The 25,429-nt window shown below is 38.4% G+C and overlaps 2 protein-coding genes across 6 annotated transcripts in view; one reads left to right on the plus strand and one right to left on the minus strand.

The window, feature by feature from the left end:
* The window catches only part of LOC117990869 (uncharacterized), a 199,080-nt gene extending 182,722 nt beyond the window's left edge, over nucleotides 1-16,358 (minus strand). The window contains exon 1 of the mRNA XM_069504638.1: nucleotides 11,366-16,358. Coding sequence (XP_069360739.1) covers nucleotides 11,812-16,257 — 4,446 coding nt within the window. The 5' untranslated portion in view covers nucleotides 16,258-16,358 and the 3' untranslated portion in view covers nucleotides 11,366-11,811. The remainder of the gene's footprint in view (nucleotides 1-11,365) is intronic.
* The window catches only part of LOC117990491 (neural cell adhesion molecule 1-like), a 165,024-nt gene that overhangs the window by 6,671 nt on the left and 132,924 nt on the right, over nucleotides 1-25,429 (plus strand). The window contains exon 1 of one of the 5 annotated variants that reach the window (XM_069504684.1): nucleotides 25,098-25,352. The exons of the other annotated variants lie outside the window; for them this stretch is intronic. The gene's annotated coding sequence lies outside the window, so the exon portion shown is untranslated. Of the gene's footprint in view, nucleotides 1-25,097; nucleotides 25,353-25,429 lie in introns of those variants that run through there. 5 annotated transcript variants of the gene reach the window in all.

The following is a 25,429-nucleotide window of genomic DNA, read 5'->3' on the forward strand; positions in this document are numbered from 1 at the left end:
TTCAGCCCGATCCGTCCGTAGCTTGAGCTGTGTGTTGATAAATCAGTCAGTCAGTCCTTTTCCTTTTATATATTTAGATAACGGGTGCTTGATGACATTCATCCCGCTGTCATGTGGTCCATCTGAATAGACACTCAGTTCAGGGGTATTTTATTATTACTACGTTATTTCTACACAATAAAAAATATAATATGAAATGGAATAATACACTCTGTCTACATGTTAAGAAATTTTCACTTCAAAGAAACCCGGTTCTCAGTATACCCACTCTAATAAAAAATTCAACGGTTCCCGTACAATGTCTTGAAATATAATTTCATTAGAACGGAGTCCGCCTCGAGCGTCTTAGTAGACAGCCTTAATTATTCTTACTTTGCTATTTAGCTTTACAATGAGCGATCTTGATACAATACTTTGATGAACTCCTGATACCTTTTAGACGAGTTTAATATAACCAATTTACTGTTTGTTAGTATTTTAGTTATGTCAGAAAAAGTTAAATAAGAGGTAGTTGTATTCAGATTACCTATATTCTTTCTTGTTTTTCGAGTCTATTTTTTAATAATCTTTAAATATATAGAAGGAAAGTAGCTGTCCTGATTGCAAAGACAATTTCTTTCGATCCCAATTTATTTTGCAACAGCACAATGCGCTGTCTACGGGCTGAGTTGCCTTGATTTAAAATTGTATGACAACTTGATTTTTATGGTTCCACATCATCGTACAAGATAATTATAACCTATGAACTTTTTTTTTATTTAGCATGGTGGCCATTTTGAAATTATTCGACATCTTGGTTTTTTATTATTTCTTGTTACATGGGCAATAAAAATACTCTGTGAAAATTTCAAATCTACCTATTACGGTTCATGACATTTAACCCGCTGACAGACAATTAGACGAACTAACAGTGGTAGCTTAGTAACAAAGCCTCGTTAACACTCTTCGGGTATGGAGCCCTGGAAACGTCACACCATGATGAAACACGGCCGCTCGGGTAAGAGGGACTCAACAAAGAAGTAAAATACGCTCTCACGGAAATAGGAAATGTCCCATGCGAAACAACATCACTGACGACAAAGACAATTACCGTCAAAGCGCACGACAATGTTTGTCGTGTCCCGCTGTCCCGATTGCAAAGAGAATTTCTTTCGATCCCAATTTATTTTGCAACAGCACAATGCGCTGTCGACGGGCTGAGTTGCTGTGATTTAAAAGTTTATACCGGGACTCCATGAGCGTGCAATGTACAATTGTACATGCATGAAATTTTGAAGTTCATGCAAACAAATACGATTGTATATAAGCAACTTTTAGAATTGCTTTATTCTATAGGTATAATTAGCTTTTGAGAACGTTATGGAGTACTCTTAAGGCATGCAGGTTTCCTCACGATGTTTTCCTTCACCGTTAAAACATGTGATAATTAATTGCTCATATTAGATCCCATATACGAAAACTTACAGGAGGCGGTTTAAGAATATGTATTTAGAAAAAGTAATTAAAAATTCTCAAGCGAACTTATAACTCAAATTTTGTTAAAGCCGCTAAAATCCTCTTAATAAGCCGAGATTTAAAACGAAATCCGGCGAGTTTTTCGCCGAAATGAAATTAGCCGAAAAAGGCGGTGCCATTAAAATTACATTAGCATAAATAAGAATGCTAATCTTAGAAATAAATCTTGGGCGGGGGAAATAAAAATAATCCTTGGACCCTTCAATGGTGCCATGACAGATTTCTTTTTGCCCTATTTTTCTTTAATTTTCCGTACTAATTAAGCACTAATTATACCCCCGTCATCCTTTGCCTCTTCTCTTTATAGACTGTAAACGGCTATACGGGTTTTAATTATTCAAAAACGTTTTAATTTTAGTAATTCTATCTCCACATTTAAAGCGTTCGTTGCTTGAATTGCGTTAAATTTTGTTATAAAAAATTTAAAGTTGCTAGGTAGAGCGGAGCGAGACCAATAATTAATCTATGGTTGCTACGTTTTTATTTGGGAGAAAAATTGATATGAATGCATTTGGTTGTGTAGGAACATTTTTTGACTAATATTAAGAAATTTGTTGAGCAATAATTGTAAAAAAAGTCTTGACAATGTGTTTATTTCCTCAAACCATGATTATGAATAAGGAATAAGTATTCTTCTTTTTCCTTACCTTATCCCTCGCTACGTGGGGTCGCTACAACATGGCTTGTTCATTCACTCACTGCTGTCATCTGTCAACGTATTATATCCTCTTTCACGTATGTATGGTATGAATAAGCAATTAGTAATTAAATTAAATTAAGTCATTTGATATTAGTAGTTAAACTACAATATGTACAACGCCTATTTAAAACAATTTGTTTATATTATGTCTAAAATTCCAAATATTTTGCGTTTGTATAAATACAGGCTGTAACCAGAACGCTGGCAAAAACTTAGCCTTCCTGTTATACTACCTAAACACAATCCAATACCAGTAACCATTTGCCTCATTTCGTAGTTTTAGTGATTTAGTATTTTTCAAACCCGCAATGTACCTATAGCATGCAAAACTCGGGTCAATGCCCCACCTTCGACGTGGCATTGACTCCGAGTGGCCTATTTACGCAACGTTCGTTGACCTCTAGCATCAGTCAGATGTTTCATTTGCAATATACCGTAAACTTTTACAATGTATAGGATTTTAAATTTTTTTTCGCGTCTCGTTGTGGTATCATATCAGTAATCACCTGTCTTCGTTTTGGTTTCACGCTGTATAATGTTGAAAAAAATATTAATAATCTTCACGTATATATTTTTATTTCACTTATGTTTACGATCTGAAGAATATTGTATCTTACAAGGCTTTCTTTATATTGGCAAATATATAATACCGATTCCTCTTATCGTTTTTTCTAAAGACCTCTATCTACTGTCATTGTTAAAGCTTATAAAGAAAACCATGAGCTCGTAAACGCTTATTACTTATCTTTCCAAAGAATAAAGCATATTTTTATTTACGTATTTTACATATTTATATATATATATATATATATATATATATATATATATATATATATATATAGTTATATATATATATATATTTTATTAGGTTTACTTTCGGCTACTTACACTAATAGATACATTAAAAATACTTATTCTGAACATATAACTCACTAAATGTAGTCGCCATTTACAAGTTAACACAACATTTACAAAAATATGTTACAAAATAAAAATACATTACATCAATAAGTCGATGAGACAAAAAAGACATGAAAGAAGTTTATCTAATAATATTAATTACGACTAATAAAATAAACTACTATATAAATATATAAATTTATTCAGGAACTATTATTATTTAATATTAGGTATGTATTATCTACATAAAGCTGTGATAGCCTAGCGGTTAGGACGTCCGCCTTCTAACCGGAGGTCCGGGGTTCGATCCCGGGCACGCACCTCTAACTTTTCGGAGTTATGTGTTAGCGACCATATCTCGGATCCATATGTCATCACTGGCAACACGCACTGTTCGAAGACTTTGGTCTTCAAGCACTGAGGAATTTTGGACAAGAAGACATCTCGGAGCTTCCTGAACGCTGCCCGCTCAGCTCAAGACCGTGACGTATGGAAGTCCCTACAAGAGACCTATGTCCAGCAGTGGACATCTATCCGTTGATGATGATGATGCTGAATATTAGTACGGATAGTATGGATGATTTTAGATTTATTCATATCGTGAGATTTTAGTCATATTTTCGAAAACGCCAGATATTAAGGCGGTTCTGTTTTCGATATTCATTCTGTTCAACGTACCGCGCGATAATGGCGGGCGGGCGGGCGGGCGGCGTAGGACCTCAAAACGTAACGTTGTCGGTCGGGAACAGGCTCTAATGCCCTGGAAGGACCCTTCTTTGGGTGAACGACGATGCTGAATCTTTTATTAGCCCCGTGAATGGACAGTCAGTTCACATAACCGTCATTGACATCTGTTTTGATATTACGCCATCGGCCATCTTGCTCAGGCTTTCCGGCGATTTGGGAACGTTTCACTAGTTTTTTTCTTTCCCTTATAAACATAATATTTTGTACACGTGGAATATTCGGTCGAATTTTTGATGGAGGTGAACATAGACACTTTTGTATGTCATCTATTTATCTAATAGAGTTATGTAACCTGTTAGATACGTCATATGACTATGGTGGCTCAAAAAAAAATAGCCCAGTGGTTGAGACGTCAGTCTTTTATTCAGGAGGTCAGGGGGTTCGATCCCGGGCACGCACCTCTAATCTTTCGGAGTTATGTGCGTTTCAAGCAATTAAGTATAGTTATCACTTGCTTGAACGGTGAAGGAAAACATTATGAGGAAACCTGCATGAATGAGAGTTCTCCATAATGTTCCTAAAGGTATGTGACGTCGGCCAATCCACAACAGCTAGCCAGCATGCTAGAGTATGGTCAAACCCTTCTCATTTTGAAAGGAGACCCAAGCTCAATAGTAAGCAAGCGATATGGGTTGATCATAATGGTGATGAGTGAAAGTAAATTTGAAATACTTATTAGGTTAAGTTAAAAAGATCGTAAGCGTGAGATCACGCTTGGGACTTTTGTTTCAAAACTTTTATCATTTTGCCTTTGTTTTCCTACGCACATTTATTGTCACTACGATACAAGTCAGGTAACTTTAAAAGTAGATAAGTACAATCAAGAAAACAATATAATAGCAAAGTTTATAATAATGCTTTTAGCAAAGTTAAAATAATAATCGTTTTCGCTATGGGACCGATTTCACTTTCTTTTTATTTTCTTAAAAAGAATAATACGTCCAGTTTAAATGACGTAGGCGTCAGATTACAAAAGGGACTGCCAAAATTAACTCTAACTCGTGTCTTAATGTTCTGTGCGTCTATTTTATTTTCCACTCTGAATCAGCCCTCTTATAAGTCTTTGTTATTTTCGCAATTGTTGTAAATAGTTTAGTCAAAGTCGAAGTCATATAATTTATTCAAAAGTAGCTAATGCCCACCGCGACTTCATCCGCGTGAAATTTGGTTTTTAAAAATCCCGTGTGAACTCTTTGATTTTCCGGGATAAAAAATAGAAATAGCGAGCAAACGAGCAAGTAGGTAACCTGATGTTAAGTGACTAACACCGCCCATGAACATTTGCAGCACCAGAGGAACTGCCGATGCGTTGCCGGCCTTTTAGGAATTTATTGGTCCGTGAAACGAACGGAACAGTACGCGGCCAAAAGTGATGGACATCGACCTTTAGAAGGAGACAGCAGATTTGTAGAGCACTGTCTCGGTCGTTGAGACCGACAAAGCGTCATATGGGTATGAGTGACAGAGACAACGCTCTACAAAGATGAAATGTCATTCTAAAGGCCGATGTATAACTTTTTGTCGTGCGACATGTCGTTATGGTGAACTCACGCTAATACGTGTTGGGGGAAACGTCGCTGAGTCGGCGAATATGAATGTATTGTGCGTCATCAAGATTTTACGAAAATCTTGATGACGCAGCGCCTTCTTCGGGAAATTGACTGATGCGTGGACCGTTTTTGCTATATTGCTTTTTGTAGAAATTGGTCTCGAAAAATCTATGATTAAGGTAGAGAGGTTGATCTCGTAAACGTATGTACGTATAAAAAAGAACGCGACAGGTCGAGATGGCAATCGGGGTGACGCCACACATACCCGCACAGCCCCTGCGCTAACCCGATGCGCGCGAGCGCGGGTGACGTACGGGTGTGCGGGGCGTCTCCCCGCCTCATACCCCGATTGCCATCTTAACTTGTCGCAAACTTAAACGAATAAAATAGTGTGTTATCCTCACGATGTTTCCCATCATCGTTAAATCAAATGATATTTAATTGCTTAAAACGCACATAACTCCGAAAAATTAGTGGTGCGTGCCCGGCATCGAACCCTTGACCTCCTGAATAGGAAGCGGACGTCTTAACCACTAGGCTATCACCGCCTAAGAAGTTCAGTCTTCGCTTACCACCTGATAAAATAGCAGTAAAATTCTAGTCTTCACCACCCGTATTATAAATGCGAAAGTGCGTTTGTTTGTTGATTTGTTGCTTTGTTCTTCAATCACGTCGCAACGGGGTAACGGATTGACATGATTGTTTGCATGAGTATGAGACCTGGAGAGCGACATACTGATTATCTTAGATGGGATCATCACTTACCGCCAGGTGAGATAGCAGTCAAGGGCTAACTTTTATCTGAATTTTAAAAAATACTGTCTATTTTTAACCCGGAAAATAAAAAAAAAGCCTTTCATAGTACCGACCTACAAAAGTCTCCGACCACCATGTCGGAGGGAAAAAGGAAGGAACACATTAAAAAAAAACTCGGAAAATCAAGCAGTTCCCACAGGATTTAAAAACCTAAATCCACGCGACCGAAGTCGCGGGCATCAGCTAGTTTGTAAGAAAAAACTCGTCAGACTCAGAAAACAATGTAGCAAGAAAAAAAAAAACTTCAATAAAAAAAAAGTAATCCAGCAAGCATTTTAAATTAACCCTGTTCACATTACGGGGACCGTAATTTGTAAAAACATAATTTTGTTGGACTTTTAGTGCGGACCGTAGATTGCCTTTCCACTAGAGATAAGCGATGTTTAGTATAGACTATGGTAGTTAGCACGCGACAGGTCGAAATGGCAATCGGAGAGGGAACGCCCCGCACAGCACCCGCGCTAAACCGGTGCGGGCAAGCGCGGGTGACGTGCGGGTGTGCGGGGCATCCCTTCGCCTGATACCCCGATTGCTATCTCGACCTGTCGCGTACTGTGAGTTCAGTACGCAGCAGAAAGTAATGTACATCGATCTTTAGAAGGAGACAGCAGATTGTAGAGCATTGTCTCAGTCGTTAATATGAGTAACAGAGATAATGCTCTACAAAGCCGAAATGTCATTCTAAAGGACGATGTACATTACTTTCTGCTGCGAACTGTAGCTAACCTCTGGTGCTGCAAATGTTCATGGGCGGCGGTAATCACTTAACATCAGGTGACCCGCCAGCTCGTTTACTCGCTATCTCTATTTAATAATTAAGCTTTTGGTTCATTGTATACGCCACCATCCTCTAATTTAAAAGTTCTTACACAATATTTACCTACCTGAGACCGTAAATGTAGAAAAGGCTGCAATAAATTAAAACTTACTTACCCGTTTTAGTATGTACATACATTATAACTGTAAAGTGAGAATTGATGGACAATCTAACCCTTTAAATTGCGCGTGTCCCTTCCAGGACCCAAGAGTTGAGGACTTTACAGTTTGAACTCGAGGGACTAATTAGAATAAAAGAGTGTTAAAGTTCCCTTTCACTGACGCGGACGGTCGCATTTGGTGGCGAATCTCAAGGGACCACCTTTCTGGGTTGTGAAGACATGAATATTTTACTCTTCCTAATATGGAAATATAAATTATTGTGATTTTGGAATTGAAATAGTAGCGATTGTAGTTTAAAAGATTTTAATTAAATTTTTATAGAGAGTATCGCTTTACAATTTTAAATTTTATTATTATCAATATCAATCATCAATATATCAATCAATATCAATACTTATAATAAAACTGTAACAGGTCAAATTCTGTACATTGAAGATATTTTGAAAATTTTTTTTCGAGGGCACTCTATAATCGATACTGAACCCAAAACTGTAATTTTTTTCATTTTTGTCTGTCTGTCTGTCTGTCTGTATCACGGCCGCGCATCACGCTGAAACTACTGAATGGATTCCAATGAAACTTGGTACGATTTGAGGTCATACTATGAGGAAGAATATAGGATACTTTTTATCCCGAAATTCAGCATGGTTCCCGTAGGAGAGGGGATGAAAGTTAAAATGTATACTGAGTTGTAATTCATTAACGCGTAGTCCGATTTCATTCATTCTTTTTTTGTTAGAAAGGGGATATTTTAAAGATTGTTCCGTAAATATTTCAAGGACATCGGTTTTTAACCAACTGTCAAAAAGGAGGTGATTCTTTTTTCTACATCGATTTTTTCGAGGTTTCTGGACCGATTTGCAAAATTTTTTTTTTAAATCAACAAAAAAAGTTTACGTCGTGGTCACATAAAAATTTCTGGATTCAACTCCTTAATCTTGATGCTGCAGGGTTACTGCCCGCCTGGGTTATCAAGATTCAGGAAGTGTTCATAGTGAATTCATATTGTAGGTACCAAGCAACGACAACAATCCTGAAAAATCAAAGAGTTCCCGCGGGATTTTAAAAAACGTAAATCCACGCGGACGAAGTCGCAGGATTCAGCTAGTCTATAAATACATTACTTCTTTCTTTACCAAAATTACTTTGCCCGCGTGGATATTAAATATGTTTAAAAATCTCGCGAAAACCATGGAATCTCCATTCTAATGCTGCGGGAAAAGTAACAATCATACACACACACACACACTTTTGCCTGTATAATATTAGTATGGTTATTTTTATATCTCAAAATTACACTATTATTATCCATACTAATATTATAAATGCGAAAGTGTGTCTGTCTGTCTGTCTGCTAGCTTTTCACGGCTCAACCGTTCAACCGATTTTGACGAAATTTGGTACAGAGCTTGCAACCCGGGGAAGGATATGGCTACTTTTTATCCCGGAAAATTTAAGAGATCCCACAGGATTTATAAAAACCTAAATCCACGCGTACAAAGTCGCGGGCATCAGCTAGTTTAGATATAAGTTAAAAGTAAACTAATCTTTTTCTGACAAAATGTACTTGGATTCTTAACGTTGATGGAAGGAAAAAAATATTGTTTGATCTATGAATGTTCAAACAGCTTCAAGCTAAAGTTGAAAACATTCTCATAAAAGAATATGAGAACATTATAATAATGATACTAAAAATACTAAAAAAATAATGCCTAGCGCCTACTTTATTATATTTTTGTAACAAGATAAACTAAAAAATATCAGCTATACAAATGTTTACTCAATTTCAGCAAATATTGTTCTAAATGAATTTATTTTTTCTAGAGTGTAGTAAACACAAAAATTTAAAGAAAACAATTCCATTTCGCTAGCTTTTATCACAAACTAGCTTATGCTCGCGAGTTCGTTTTTCAACACACACATTTCAAACCCCTATTTCACCCCCATAGGGGTTGAATTTTCAAAAATCCTTTCTTAACGGATGCCTAAGTCATAATAGCTATCTGCATGCCAATTTTTCAGCCCGATCCGTCTAGTAGTTTAAGCTGTGCGTTGATAGATCAGTCAGTCATTATATATATATTTAGATTCAGATGTTAATATACCCTAAGAATAAACCATTATTATTCATTAAGCTAAGCCAATAATACTTGGTCGTGGGACTAAGTTCTTAGTTAGCATTTAGAACTTGATGGAGTTTGCTGGAACTGAATAGTTAGGGCAAACAAATAAGTCACCCAGTTATAGTTTTGGTTGCTTGCTATTCTTTGATAAATAAATAATATTAATTTTACTCTACTACTACTCAATCCATGAAAAGAAGTTACTATTTTTTTTTTATAGATATAGCGAGCAAACGAGCAGGCAGGTCACCTGATGTTAAGTGATTACCGCCGCCCATGAACATTTGCAGCACCAGAGGAGCCGCCGCGGCGATGGGTTGATCATGATCATTGCATAGGATACGTCTTTTGGAACAAATGTACGAATTAAAGCTAGAAACATTGTAGCGAAAAATACGCGATCAAAAAGCTGCAATATCTATACATCAAATAGAAATTGGCAATTCCGGATTGGGAAGGTTCACCCTATAAAGTACGTGAGGCGGTCAAAAACAAACTTGTGCAATAAATAACACGGCCGGATAAGAGTTAGGTCATCAAGCAATACGCAAAAGAGTGGATATAGGGATCTAGTGTGATTCTCAAAATGCAGAGGCTCAAAAGGTATAGAACTTTATATTGTGTCTGATTTAAAAAAAATATATACATTTACAGTTATTGAAAGAGATAAGCCGTCAATGACTTAGGTATAAAATTAAAGACTTAGGTATTTATTGTAATCCACTGGACATAATCTTAAAACATAAACGACATATAAGCGCAGTAAAATGTTGAAGAATGACCTAAAGAAACATATTAAATGTAGAGTTTCCGTAATACGCGATGAGCCACCTCCACTTATTTTTGATTTTTAATTCAAAGCTTTTGTATATAATAGCTTTTATATATATCAATAGGGACCTAAATGTCAAAAGTAAAACAAATAAATGAACGTGGCACTCAATAGCTGGGCAACGCGTATTGTTGCCCGTATTAATATCAGGGAACGAGACATAGTCTAGACATAGACAGGGAACTCTTCTGTTGGGCTAACATTTCTCCAGCCATTTGTCACTCTGTTTATTGATAGGTTTTTCTATTAGACCCACTGGTCCTGTACTTCGGTGTTTGCGTAGGGTCGGGTCGTATTGCTTATTGGGAAAAGGTACAAAATCCGGTCATTTTATATTCACTAAAAAAAAATAAGATCAACTAAACTGTCTTACGATATAGTCACGCGATTTATTATGAACCGAATGGTATCCTATTTTTTGGAAGAATAGTAAATAGCACGTGCTTGGAATGGTATAAGAAATTGATGTATTACGTTATTAAAGATGGACCAATATATTTAAACTATCTGAATTTTGTAGTTGGTTTATTTCATCAACTAACTACTTAGCTATTCTTGCGACTTCGACCGCGTGGACTACACACATTTCATTAGAGCCTCACTAGCTTAACAGGTAAAGGAGTGGACTGAAAACCGAAAGGTCGACGGTTCAAACCCCGCCCGTTGTTCTATTGTCGTACCTACTCCTAGCACAAGCCTGACGCTTAGTTGGAGAGAAAAGGGGAATATTAGTCATTTAACATGGCTAATATTCTTTAAAAAAAAACCTCTATTTTACCCTCTTATGGGTTGAATTTTTAAAAGTCTTTTCTTAGCGGCTGCCTGCGTCATAATAGTTACGCATTGTCGCCAATAGTGGTGCTTGCGATTGTAACTGTCATTCTGTCGTATGTAGCTGTCATTCTGTTCTTAATTGCGGTAAAAGCGCACACGATTGACAGTTCACTCTGCTAATAGTTGTGCTTGTCAGTAGTAAAAGATAACGGATTTTTGTCCATCATGGACAATAGTCCGTCGTCTACATAGACCCTTAGTTGCTATAAATTAGCGACACGCTGCCCCGGTATTTAAGATAGCAGTTAGCAGATACTAGGTACTTCTATTACCTCATTTGAAATTCTGTGGGAATTCAGTATTTTTTTAAATTCAGATACAAGTTAGCCCTTGACTGCAATCTCACCTGGTGGTAAGTGTTTAGAAGAAAAGCTAATGGACGGTCAGTGTTTATAATGCAGTCACTTACCGGATCCGGGAACGCGCTCCGATGATGGGGGCCCCCAAGATGCGCTGGTAAGGTCCAGGATTGATGATCTGGTCGAAGGTTGATGAACTTCGCGTCTAAAGTTTTGCTTTTTTGATGATAGCCGTTAGAGGCTTGTGTTTTGATGTGTGTCACGCGTTCTCGCGGATCGTTTGCGGTATGTGTCAACTTCGAGTTCGACTGACAGCTGTAGTGTTGCCGTTTTAGTAAGCGGCCACATAAGTAAACCCCGACCGATTGTAATAAAATTAAGTCTACGAATTTGGAAAAGACGCTGGTTTGTGCTATGATTATAAATATATCAAAAGTACGGAACATACCGCCGGCCATAAAATAATCCAGGATTATTTTATAAAAATAAAAATAAATAAAAAAACTCTTACCTAAGCTAACTTATACTAAACATCTAATGGGAAAATAGAAAATACTTATTCAACGGGTAAGGGGCAGATCTTGACTACAGGTCGTTTGACTAAATTATTGCCCACACGGACAGTGACTACCCGAGTTATACCGTCAGCGCCCGGGTGGAGTTGATGTACACGCGCAAGACGCCACTGCAGTGGTGGTAGTGTGTTATCGATTAGCACGACTACCGAACCCTCGTGGATGGGTGTATTAATTTTATCGTGGAACCATTTACCTCGGGGCTGTAACTGATGAAGGTATTCTACACTCCAACGTTTCCAAATATGTTGGATAGCCTGTTGAACAACTTGCCACCGAACAAGGCGATTAGGATTATCATTTGAAAAGTCGAATTCTGGTAATGAGGTTAATGGTTCCCCAATCAAAAAGTGACCCGGTGTGAGTGGTAATGGATCTGTAGGATCATTACTTAATAAGCAAAGTGGTCTGGAATTGAGGACTGCCTCGATTTGACAGAGAATTGTGTTAAATTCGTCATATGTTACCGTGAGCTTACCTATGACTCGATAGAGGTGGGATTTCATGCTCTTTACACCCGCCTCGAAAATTCCTCCAAAATGCGAGGCGTAAGGAGGATTGAAATGCCAAGTTATCGAAAGTTCAGCTAGATATTTATTTAAAACGGACTGATTGGATTCGTCTCGCAAAAACGTGTAAAGATCGGTCAGATAGTTATCACAGCCAATAAAGTTTCGGCCACAATCTGAGTAGATATTCGTGCACAAACCTCGCCGAGAAATGAAACGACGAAGTGTGTTAAGAAATGAAATAGTTGATAAATCGGGAACCAATTCTAAATGGATTGCCTTCGTCGACATGCATATGAACACGCAAACATATGCTTTGAGAATTTTAGCATTTCTAAACTGGTTAGATTTTAGATTGAACGGCCCCGCAAAATCCACTCCCACATGAAGAAAAGGACGCAGCGAGCGGACTCTAACTGTCGGCAGTTGAGCCATTGGTGGTTGCGGTGCGATTGGACGCGCGCGAAAGCAGGGCACGCAGCGACGAGTTCGCATACGAACCGCATCGCGAGCGCTTAAAATCCAATACTTCTGTGCAAGTATAAACTGTAAGGTTTGGGGACCGACATGCAAGTTAGTTTTATGATAATAGTCGATGAGCAGATTAGTCAAATGGTGCCTTTTTGGTAATAGGATTTGATGCTTGGCATCATAAGGAACGTTGGCACAGCTTATTCGGCCACCAACTCGGAGGAGTCCGTCTTCGTCCAAGAAAGGTTTTAATTTTTGCAACCGTTTGGTACACCTATCGTCGTCCTTTAGACGTGAAACTTCTTCTGAAAATTGTTCAGCCTGAACGAGGGTTATGATGCGACTCAATGATTGCTTGATCTCAGGAACAGTGACGTGATTTGTTGTATAAGATTTGCTTTTGCGACATTTATGATAAAATCGAAAGATAAGTGACACTATGCGTAACATTTTTGGCAATGAGGAGAATCGCTCGAGGAATTCTAAATTTGAGTCGACATGTGTTACAAGAATGTGTTTGCGGCGTTCTTCATCGGTGTGACATTTTACGTTGGACACTGGCCATTCTGACTGTGGGCCTGAAAGCCACGGCGGACCATGGAACCACAATTGCTTATTCAATTGAGTAGGCAATACACCTCGGGATGCAGAATCTGCTGGGTTATCTGCTGATTGGACATGGTGCCATTGGGAGGCAGGTACATTACTTGTAGTTTCCGCTATGCGATTGGCCACATATGTACGCCACTTGTGCGGTGATGAATGTAGCCATGCAAGAGTGACCGATGAATCGCACCAAGCGAAGACTTCATCAAAGGGTAAAATATTACTGTACGTAGTTATAACCTTTTTTATCAACTTTGATAAAAGATGAGCCCCACAAAGTTCTAACCGTGGAATTGTGAGCTGCTTTAATGGCGCAACCTTTGTTTTCCCAAGAAGAAGATGTGCCTGGATTACACCTTCTGTATTAACGACACGAATGTAGACACAGGCCGCGTAAGCCTTTTCAGATGCGTCTGAAAAGCCATGAAGTTGTACTTGATCAATAGCTGTGCTAGGAAGTATGTGGCGAGGCAAGATAACGTTTTGCAATGAACTAAGCTCATCAATGAATCGATACCACAACTCGCAAATGCCCTTCGGAGGAGCTTCATCCCATCCTGAACCAGCTACCCACAAGAGTTGAATTAGATGCTTGACAAATAGAGTTATAGGGCTCAGAAAGCCAAGAGGATCGTAAATTTTAGCAATTTCAGCTAGCATTATACGTTTTGTACATTTGCGAGGAGGAATGTCCGTGTGATATGTGAAAGTATCAGATTTTGGTGTCCATTTTAGCCCTAGAACCTTTATTGAATCATTCGTATCAAGTGCGGATAGTATGAGCGCATCATCTAGACTGGAATCATCGGTGTTCAAACTGTCTAAAAACTCTTGATTGTTGCTTGTCCACTTGCGGAGTTCGAAGGTACCTGCTTTGCAAATAGCGGTAAGTTGACGTTGAAGTTCAATAGCTTCCTCAATTGTGCTAGCCCCCGTGACAATATCATCGACAAAAACATCATTGAGAAGCACTTGAGAAGCTAAGGGGAACGATGCAGCTTCGTCCATCGCTAATTGACGAAGTGTACGTAGAGCAAGAAATGGCGCTGAGGCTACGCCAAAGGTTACCGTACACAAGCGGAATTCTTGCACAGGCTCAAGAGGAGAGAACCGCCAAAGGATTCTCTGAAAGTCTCGATGTTCTTTGCAGAGATTAATGAAGCGATACATCATTTTGATGTCCGCTGTGAAAACAATGTTGTGTAATCTGAATTTAAGTAGAACTTCTGTAATGTCCTGGTGTAACTTTTGTCCTGTCAGAAGGTTATCATTAAGAGAACGGCCAGATGTAGTTTTGCATGAAGCATCGTAAACGACCCGATATTTAGTAGTGCTTGCCGATGTCTTCACTACGCAGTGATGAGGTATGTAGTAAGAAGTTATACTTTGCATTTTAGCGAGGTGGACAGGTTCCATATGTCCCAGGTCTAAGTACTCCTGCATACATTTATTGTACTCTGCTCGTAAAGTGGAGTTACGTGACAATTTTACCTCCAGTTTATTTAAACGCGAGAGGGCAATGGCTCGAGATTCACCTAGTGGAGGAGCATTTTCCTTAAACGGCAAAGAAACTGTGTATTTTCCATTCAGGTCCCGCTTATGAGTGTTGACGAAAATCTTTTCACAATTAAGTTCATCTTTGGTGCGATGAGTATTTTCAGGCATCGACTCCAGCTCCCAAAATCTTTGAAGTTGAACGTCGAGCTGGCACGTGCTAAGATTAACAGAAACAGAACCAGACGTTGAATGAGCAATTTTGCCATTTAGGAGATAGCCAAAAATGCTATTTATAGCCACAGGAGTACCAAGTGGACCTTTGATATTATTATAAAGTAGTATGCTATCAGTATAGTCTGACCCCAATAAGATCTCCACGGGACGCGTAGAACGTAGTTCTGGATCTGCTAATGTAAGATCCTTTAGATGGGGGATTTGTTCAAATGAACTGGGTATGTTTGGAATGTAGCTAGTTATTTTAGGGAGGATCAGAGCCTCAATGTATAGTTTAGGTTCTGGTTTGTTATGAGGTGTAACCTCACATAACGCATAACCACGTGGTTGTTCATTGGTATCGCCTATTCCTGTGATCGTAGTGCTTTTTTGTGCGGGATATCGCGATAGACCAAGTCGTTGAACACATGCTTCCGTGATGAGAGTAGCTTGCGAACCTTGGTCGACCAGAGCGCGTACCAAACGTGATGGTTTTGGTTCGCTGTTCATGGATCGAACATTGACAAGTGCAGTTGTAAGTAAGACAGTACAATTTTTATTATTAGGAAACTTTGTAGCTCCATGTAATAGAGTTGGCCCTTCTGAGCAAGATTCCGAGGCAGCCGAACATTCTGTTGTCAGTGTGACGCTTTGCTTAGATAAAGTGTCACATATTGAGGAGTGATGACGTAGGTTACAATAGCGGCAGTTGCGACGCGAGGGACACATGTCGTCTTTGTGGCCCATATATAAACAATTGCTGCAAATTTTATTTGAGTTTATAAAGTTTTTACGTTCACCAATGTTAAGCTTTTGAAAATTGTCACACTTGTTTAGCGGATGGGAATTTTCTTTACAATATATGCACTTGAGGGTAGGCGGAAATTCAATAGCAGTTGTATAAACATTCATGTTTCGTGGATGATTCGTAGAATAAGTATTCAATGAACGCGGCATGCTATATTGTTGATCAGGTCCGGAGTAGGGCAGCGATAATGGGCGGTTGGCAAATTGCGCGCGCCGCGCTGTCGCCCCAAAGGCAGCTGTGCGAGTGGTGTTGGCAGTTGGTATTGCAGTGGAGGCACGGCCTAAGGTAGTCGCTGTACTCGTAGATGGTGCCGATGCCGCCATTACTTCAGACGCCGCTAACTCTTTATCCAAAAAATCCAGTAATTCGCTTACTGATGGTATGTCGCTTGGCGATCGCAAGGATAATTCAAATCGCCTCCGTATGTCAGGCGTAATTTTCTTAATAATATATTTAAGAGTATAAAACTCCACTCCGCTACGGGAAAATCTAAAGAATTTAGGGCCGTTATGTTTCGAAATATGTGTTAAGTATCTGCCGTAAGCTAGATTGTACATTCTTTTCATTTACTGGCTCAACGTCAAAAATATTGTCAAAGTGTTTTGTTGCGATGATTCTTTTATTCTCGTATCGATGACGTAGCGCTTCTAAGGCATTTTCATAATTAGAGTCCGTAACCGGAACGGATTTAATTAAATTAAAAGGTTCATCTTTTAGTGACAATAACAAGTACCTAAACCGTTCAACATTTGATAAAGTTTCATTATCGTGCACAAGTGACTTAAATAAATCATAGAAGGCATTCCATTCAGTTAATTTCCCGTCAAATGTATGTAATGATATTTTTTGGTAAACGAATATGAGACTGCGCAGATTGTGATATATTGCAGTGAGCGTGCGCTTCGTGACCACAGGGCATTGCCACACTGGCTAAGCTTTGTTTTCGCGTCTCCTTTATGGAATCTAATGTAATTTGAATTTTATAATATAAGGAATCAAACCTATTACGTGTAGCGAGATGTTCTTCTTTGGAAAACTTATTTAGTTTAACAGAAAGTTTTTCTATTTTTCCTTGAACTTGGAAAAAGGTTTTCTTAATAGAATTTAACTCTTTTACCCGAACACGAAATTCGGCTGGGTCCTCAGAACAGTCCACTATACGTTGGATACTATCGAGAGCAAGATCACGTTCGAAAATCAGTTGTTCAAATTCCATCGTTATGGATTTAAATCATGTAACAAATGTAAGTATAATAATTATTTTGGTTTTGTATTAAATCAATAGTTTATAACTGGTAGGTAATGTAAACCGTAGCTATAAAAACTTGATTATTATTATCAATCGATATTGCGTTATGATATACCTACCCAATTAGCACAAATGCATTAGTCAGCTAATTTGTATACGTTTTTTTTGCATGAACGCTGTGTGCAAACGGCCTTATCTCGCCGCGCGTTGTGAACTGCGATGTAGGTAACACTTTTATAAACTACTGCGTTCATGAGATTTAATGCCTAAAAAAATGTTGAAATATCGCTTGGAACACCTAAAAACTATATATAATTACAAATAACTAGCTGTGAGGAGGCTGTATACACCGATATTAGCTCAAATTAATACTTAACAGGCCTAAAATCTCGATGTTAAGTTTAGTTGCCGGCGCGGCGGTGGTACCACCCGCGCTTCACAAAAAAAATTATGAAACTGACTAAAATTAGATCTATTTTAATTAGACTAGCACAAAACAGCTATAAAACGCGAAATTATACAAAAATGCCCAGATATAATGCGGTATATCCGGTTCGAAAACTATGTTTAGAAGAAAAGCTAATGGACGGTCAGTGTTTATAATGCAGTCACTTACCGGATCGGGAACGCGCTCCGATGATGGGGGCCCCAAGATGCGCTGGTAAGGTCCAGGATTGATGATCTGGTCGAAGGTTGATGAACTTCGCGTCTAAAGTTTTGCTTTTTTGATGATAGCCGTTAGAGGCTTGTGTTTTGATGTGTGTCACGCGTTCTCGCGGATCGTTTGCGGTATGTGTCAACTTCGAGTTCGACTGACAGCTGTAGTGTTGCCGTTTTAGTAAGCGGCCACATAAGTAAACCCCGACCGATTGTAATAAAATTAAGTCTACGAATTTGGAAAAGACGCTGGTTTGTGCTATGATTATAAATATATCAAAAGTACGGAACAGTAAGTGACGATGCAGTCTAAGATGAAAGCGGGCTAACCTGGAAGGGGTATGGCAGTTTTTAATAAACCCATGCCCCTTTGGTTTCCACACGGCATCGTACCGGAACGCTTAATCGCTTGACGGCACGGCTTTGCCGGTAGGGTGGTAACTAGCCACGGCCGAAGCCTCCCACCAGACCAGACCAGAAATTTAGAAATTATAAAATTTCAAATCCCCGCTAGGAATCGAACCAAGAACCTCCCGCTAATAAGACCACAGCGCTTACCACTGCGCCAGGGAGGTCGTCAAAATGTAGTGTAGTAGGAGTATAAAATGTAAATGTTGAATTTGTTCAGACATGTGCCAAAAACAAATTTACATGGTTTTTAATCTCCCGACCTAAATCACTTAAGTCCAGTTACATAACAGGTGGTTAAAGTTGCGTTATGATTGCTGTTAAAATTTGATCGTCAATAAAACGATTTTCTTTTGTAATTCAATGATAAATAATAACCCTTGACTGCAGTTTCACCCAGTGATAAGTGATGATACAGTTTAAGATGATAGCGTGCTAAGGATGGTAACGGTATGGCAGTTATATTAAAGGTAAGTATACTTTTATCGATTTCCATTTTGCATCAAATCGGAACGCCAAATTGCTTGGCTGTACATTTTCACAGGTAGAGTGGTAAACTAGTTACGGCCAAAAATCTCCTACCAAGTCAGACCTCAGTGAATATTATTTAGAAGTTAGCTTTGTCCACGTGGAAAACACAAAGTTCAAACTCCTATTTTGCCCCCTTAGGGAATGAAATTTCAAAAATACTTTCTTAACAGATGTTATATTATCATTACCTGTATGCCAAGTTTCAGGCCGGCCCATTGAGTAGTTTAAGCTGTGCGTTGATAGATCAGGTCAGTCAGTTTTCCCTTTTATATATTTAGATTATGAATTTATTGATGGCTTCAGCCAGGAATTGAAACAAGAAAATTCTATTTCTAAGATCACAACGCTTAGTTTGCCAAGGACGTCGCCAGGGTTATTAACTTTGGACTAAAATTTTATATATGACCTTAATCGTGGAGGTATAAATACGGACTTTTGCAACTCACTTTGCATTTCATTGGCTGTCAAATTTAACGGTAATCGTCACGTAACGCTAACCGGTAGTCATACAACCGGACTTTAGTCTAATAGGTGTTTACGTAAAGCAGTCACGTATCAACGTTAAATTCAGCGTACAAAATATGTAGCTAAGGTTCACGCACTTGTAACAACCCTACCCTTTCCATTTGACCGAATGTTATACAACATAATCGAAATATAAATTTTTCTTTACTGTTCCTATAACCTTTTTGGTAACTTCTCACGGAACAAGGGTCGGATAGGGTTGCCAACCGTACTTTATTGTAAAGTATTGCATGTACTTTGTTTCGGGCAAAGGTATTTTCAGAGGCGTCTCTAGCCCTTGTGGCGCCTGTGTGCAACCAGTACCCTGGCGCCCTCTAGTCTAGTAGGAGCAGGGTCAAAATGGAATACTAACAGTTATATTTTCAAACGGAAATTCGGATGCAAATGGTGCAATTTTAAATGATGACGGCGTCGGCCATAACACGAGCGTAGGGTCTTTGAGAGCGCCGGCATCGACGCATCTTTGGAGGTGTCGCATTAGAGGGCGCTCGGCGCCCCCGACCCGGCGCCCGTGTGCGCCGCACACCCTGCACCATAGGTAAAGACGCCTCTGGGTATTTTATGCCTTATCGAAGAAGTAAAGTAGCAAGCATAAAATATATTGTTTTGACCTTTTCAACTAAATATAATATTTTTAATAAGAAAACCGGCCCAAGTGCAAGTCAGGCTCGCGCAACGAGGGTTTCCGTATTACAGTCGTAGTTTTTCGACATTTTGCACGATAATTCAAAAACTATGATGTATAAAAATAATCAAAATCTGTTTTAGAATGTACAGGTGAAGACCTTTTATATGATACCCCTTTTGATATAGTTATCTTACTTCGAAAATTGAAAATACTAATTATTAGTTCAAGATCACAATTTAATTTTTTTTGTGTGATGTAACCACAAATTCACGGTTTTCAGATTTTCCCCGAATGTCTGCTATAAGACCTACCTACCTGCCATATTTCATGATTCTAGGTCAACGGGAAGTACCCTGTAGGTTCTTGACAGACCGACAGACAGACAGACAGACAACAAAGTGATTCTATAAGGGTTCCGTTTTTCCTTTTGAGGTACGGAACCCTAAAAACCATCTAACAAGAAAAGTGGGAACCCTGGCACGGAATTAAAAGATATTATTATTTACTCGTGTATTCTAAACGTAAAACGGGCCGTCTGTCAGTTTTATGTGTCTGACATGGGATGAAAGGCAGACCCTCTGTACAAGTGCTAGACTTGCGCGGTGATTATTATTTAATGTGTTTAACAACTGTGCAAATGACGAGGTGCCGGGTTTGATTTCCGGGTCGGTAAAAAAGATGGAAACACTGGCACGGAAAATTAAAAGATATTGTTAATTTTATTCGTGTATTCTAAACGTAAGGTCAGTTTTATAGGTCTGCTTTGGAATAAAAGTTGGACCCTCTGTACAAGTGGTGACAGCAGGTTAACCATTAATCCTGTGCCTTATCTCTCTCCGGTCATGTCAGATTGCCTTCCCATCAAACTCTGAGAGTGAGGGAACAGAATATATGCTCTTGTGCATTAAACAATATCTCCCGCAAAAGTTGGTTAGTCTCTGTTAAAGTTCGGTCAAGAGGACATTGGTATTGATATGAGCACACCTGAATTTTAGAGTATTCACATCCTCTTCTTACTAATGTAATATGAAAAGGACGGACACAGTTTGACAGTTTTAAATTTAATTTAGAGCTGTCAAACCTCGTGACTTAGCTGCCAGTCGCGATCCTTTTGTTTGTAGCGTGCACTAAAATTAGAGTATTTAAATGTAAAATTCGTGTTCTGTCCTTTTTTAGCAAATTTAAAAGGAAAAAGATGCAGACACTCTAAATTTAGTTTAGAGAAAGACAACAGAATCGGCGCCAATTAATGTATTTATGAGCGAAACAATTTGCTCTGAAACCACGGCGAAATTATTGGACCTCTATACAAAATACATGAATTTGTAATCCTTCGTTAACCTTACCTTTTGACCCTTATTAATGTGTAGCTTTTAATGTCTCGTACCCTCGTTTATAAATCATTAAATAGAGACAAAAAGGTAAATGACAGAGCACACAAAATCACACTTCAATTAAGTAGGAGAAATAAAAAAGACAAACTTTGCCTTACGGTAAAAGACTAATCTGAAATAAAAAATATTCTGTTCTACAGCCGACAGTTTTTCTGGCAAACCATTTAGTTTCTGATTCTATTTCGCAAAAAGTCAAAGTCAAAGTCAAATCATTTATTCAAAATAGGAACCGTTGTACACTTTTTGATTGTCAATTGTTGGATTTGTAAGATAACGATGTAATGGTGATAATTAATTAATCCATCATTATCATCATCAACCGATAGACGTCCATTGCTGGACAGAGGTCTTTTGTAGAGACGTCCATGACTGTCGTCACACGCCACGGTCTTGCGCCGCCCTAAATCCAGCGAAATTAGTACAAAAACAAGTAAAACATGAGCAAATTAGGCTTTAGAACCAGATAACCAATCTTCCATTCAAAGTTCGTACCGTAATGTGAAGATTATTCAAATCCAGCGAGGATGGAAGCTGTCATAACGGATTTGATAATTCGAGCGCCTCCAAAGTTTACAAATCTAAGATAGCATTAACTTAAACCCTCTTGAGAACGGAAACTCAATAATAATGCAAGTCCTTGAGGTAAACCTGCAAATATGACTAATATTCTTTAAAAAAAAAAAAATGGACTAGATATTTTCCGCTTTATAAATAGGTATTTAGTAACTAGGTAGATACAGGCTGTTACTAGAACTCTAGCAAAAATAAGACAGGTGATAGTACTGATGATTACTGATATGATACCACAAAAAAAAACGGAGGAAAAAATAAAAAATTGTCCGATACTAGCTGCCCTGGCGAACATCGTTCCGGCTAACAGTCGATTCCCGTAATTTGTTTTTAATATTTTAAATTTTTCTCTCCGTCGGAACCATCCTCGTACTTCAAGGAATATTATAAAAAAGAATTAGCGAAATCGGTTCGGCTGTTCTCGAGATTTGCGATGACCAACACATTTTGATATATAGAATTTTGTAAAAGTTCACGATAATTGCAAATAAAACATTCGTGGCCCTACCGCGGTTGTTTGACAGCTACAATGTCACGATCGCAATCATCTCTGATGGTTAATGCTCGCTCACTATTGGCCACAATGCATTGTTTGCAACAAGAATCGCACAAATTCGGGCCAATCCGAACAATTGAGATTGTAATAATGATTGATGCAGGTTTTAGACAATCGCCCTGCTGATTGACGCTAGAGTTTAACGAAATTTTTGTAAGTAGGCACTCGGAGTCAATGCCGCGTCGTAGGCGAGGAGTTCACCCTAGTTTTGCTTGATATACATTGCGGGTTTTAAAAATACTTAATCACTAAAACTACGAAATGAGGCAAAGGTTATTGGTATTGGATTGTGTTAGATAGTATAACAATAACGCTAAGTTTTACTAGCGTTCTGCTTACACCCTGTAGATACTTAGTTTCTAGAACGTGTCTACAAACTTACAGTACGCGACAGAAAGTAATGTAGATCGGTCATTAGAATGACATTTGGCTTGTAGGGCGGTTGTCTCTGTCACTCATACTACATGACGTTTTTGTCGGTCTCAACGACAGCGACAACTGCTCTACAAATCTGCTATCTTCTTCTAAAGGTCGATGTACATTACTTTCTGCCGCGTACTGTACATCGAGTTTTAATATTCAAACGAGAACCAGACTACACAGATACAGACTACGTTTGTATAGACCGAGTGGCGGAGAAACCACCGTCATCTCAAAACCTCCTGAGAGCGGTAACTCTAATAATCCAAGAAAGTCAATTTCCTATAGCAATCCTGAGGAAACCGACAACATTATAACGAGCGCCCCGCTCCGAACTATAGCAGGTGAAATGACAGTTCATTGGACAATTTCGCCTGCAACTGCCGCTCGTAACGAATTGGTGTTCCAATGAACCAATGGACTGACTCAGGAAATGTAAAATAACATTGGAATTTTAACTTCGACTTGCTGGAATTGTCTTGTATTTTTTGTGAGTAACTTGTGAATAGTTGGAAACGAGATGATACGTGGACTTCGGTTTTTAAAAATCGCGTGAGAAAAGATAAAAAGTATTTAAGCACTAGCTGACCCTGCGAACTTCGTTTCGCCTAACAGTCGATTCAAATTTTTAATTTTTTTTAAATCCCCACGATTTAGGACTTCAGTACTTTGCAGCATCAGGATGGAGGAGTTACGATCTGAAGTTCAATGATGTAGCCTATGCTTGGTACCTAAAATAATTTTGCATCATCCGCAGTTCCTGAAACATTATAGTTTAGGAGTGCTGTACCCTACATCATCAGGGTTGAGGAGTTGAGATTTGAGTCTAAGAATAAAGTCGTTGCTTGGTACCTACAATATGAATTCACTATGAACACTTCCTGAATCTTGATAACTCAGGCGGGCAGTAACCCTGCAGCATCAGGATTAAGGAGTTGAATCCAGAATTTTTATGTGACCACCACGAAAACTTTTTTGTTGATTTAAAAAAACATTTGCAAATCGGTCCAGAAACCTCAAAAAATCGATGTAGAAAAAAGAACCACCTCCTTTTTGACAGTCGGTTAAAAACCGATTACCTTGAAAATTTACGGAATTTTTTTAAAATATCCCCTTTCTAACAAAAAAAGAATGAATGAAATCGGACTACGCGTTAATGAATTACAACTCAGTATACATTTTAACTTTCATCCCCTCTCCTACGGGAACCATGCTGAATTTCGGGATAAAAGTATCCTATATTCTTCCTCATAGTATGACCTCAAATCGTACCAAGTTTCATTGGAATCCATTCAGTAGTTTCAGCGTGATGCGCGGCGTGATACAGACAGACAGACAGACAGACAGACAGACAGACAAAAATGAAAAAAATTACAGTTTTGGGTTCAGTATCGATTTAGAGTGCCCTCGAAAAAAATTTTCAAAATATCTTCAATGTACAGAATTTGACCTGTTACAGTTTTATTATAAGTATTGATTTAAACTATCGGGACTGATTTCCATTGGTAAACTATTGGTAAACTATGACTGAAACCCTTCTCACACCGAGAGCTCCGTGATCTGTAGTGATCCGGCGATGGGTTGATCATTTATTTATTTATTATTTTATTTATTAAGGACACACACAATACATTAATTTAACACAAACTACGACACTTATAAACAACACAGGCTGATAAATGTATCTATAAAATGATCAAATGATATTATCATGATATTCTATTCTATCATGATGAAATGTAATGAGTTACTTATTTTGTATATTCCTCTGTCGCTTTATTTATTAAAACCAAAAAAAGCGACACTTATTATAAGTCCCTATCCAAGTTTTTTACTTAAAAAAACTTCTATTTATTATTTATGTAAGTACTAAGTACCACCTGTTTTTATAACTACCAAACCCACGTTCCAAATTTATTTGATAGCGAGAAACAAGCTTTTAAATAGCGGAAAATTCAATTTTATTTGTGAGCTTAAAGGTATAGAGCTTTATTCATAAAAGTTATAAATAGAAAGATTATGTTTTACAAGCTTTTTTCTCTTTGATGTCATAATTTTCCTTAATATTGTTTTGTAGCACGCAGTAATTTAAAGAATAATATATGTTTTTAGAAGCTTTATTCTCCTAGACGTCAGGATTTTCCTAGAATAACGTTTTCCACACGCGGTCATCATATTTCAGGTCATTTAGGCTTAGCATAGCTTGACTGAGGCTTAGCTACTTAGTATTTGAAGTCACGCACACCCAATGAACGACAAAGCATAGAAGATGTATTCTAACAATAATTCTCATTCAAAATACACACACACCACAAACTCACGTCTGTTATCTAAGATAGTTAAATCCATGATGACGCGCTCCGCTCTTTGTCCCTATCGATTACAATGCAAATGTGCTATGTACAGTTAGAGTGTGAGTTCTATCGTAGTCGTAATGCACCTATCAGCGATGTGGGCACACGCACAAGAAGATAAATTAGGTAAAGATCACTCTCCGCACCCGTGGTTTGCCCGCACGAACGATAGTGGGGCGCGTCTTCGTGGATTGAACTATCTA

The sequence above is a fragment of the Maniola hyperantus genome, chromosome 18 (genome assembly GCF_902806685.2).
Source record: "Maniola hyperantus chromosome 18, iAphHyp1.2, whole genome shotgun sequence".
Lineage (NCBI taxonomy): Eukaryota > Metazoa > Arthropoda > Insecta > Lepidoptera > Nymphalidae > Maniola > Maniola hyperantus.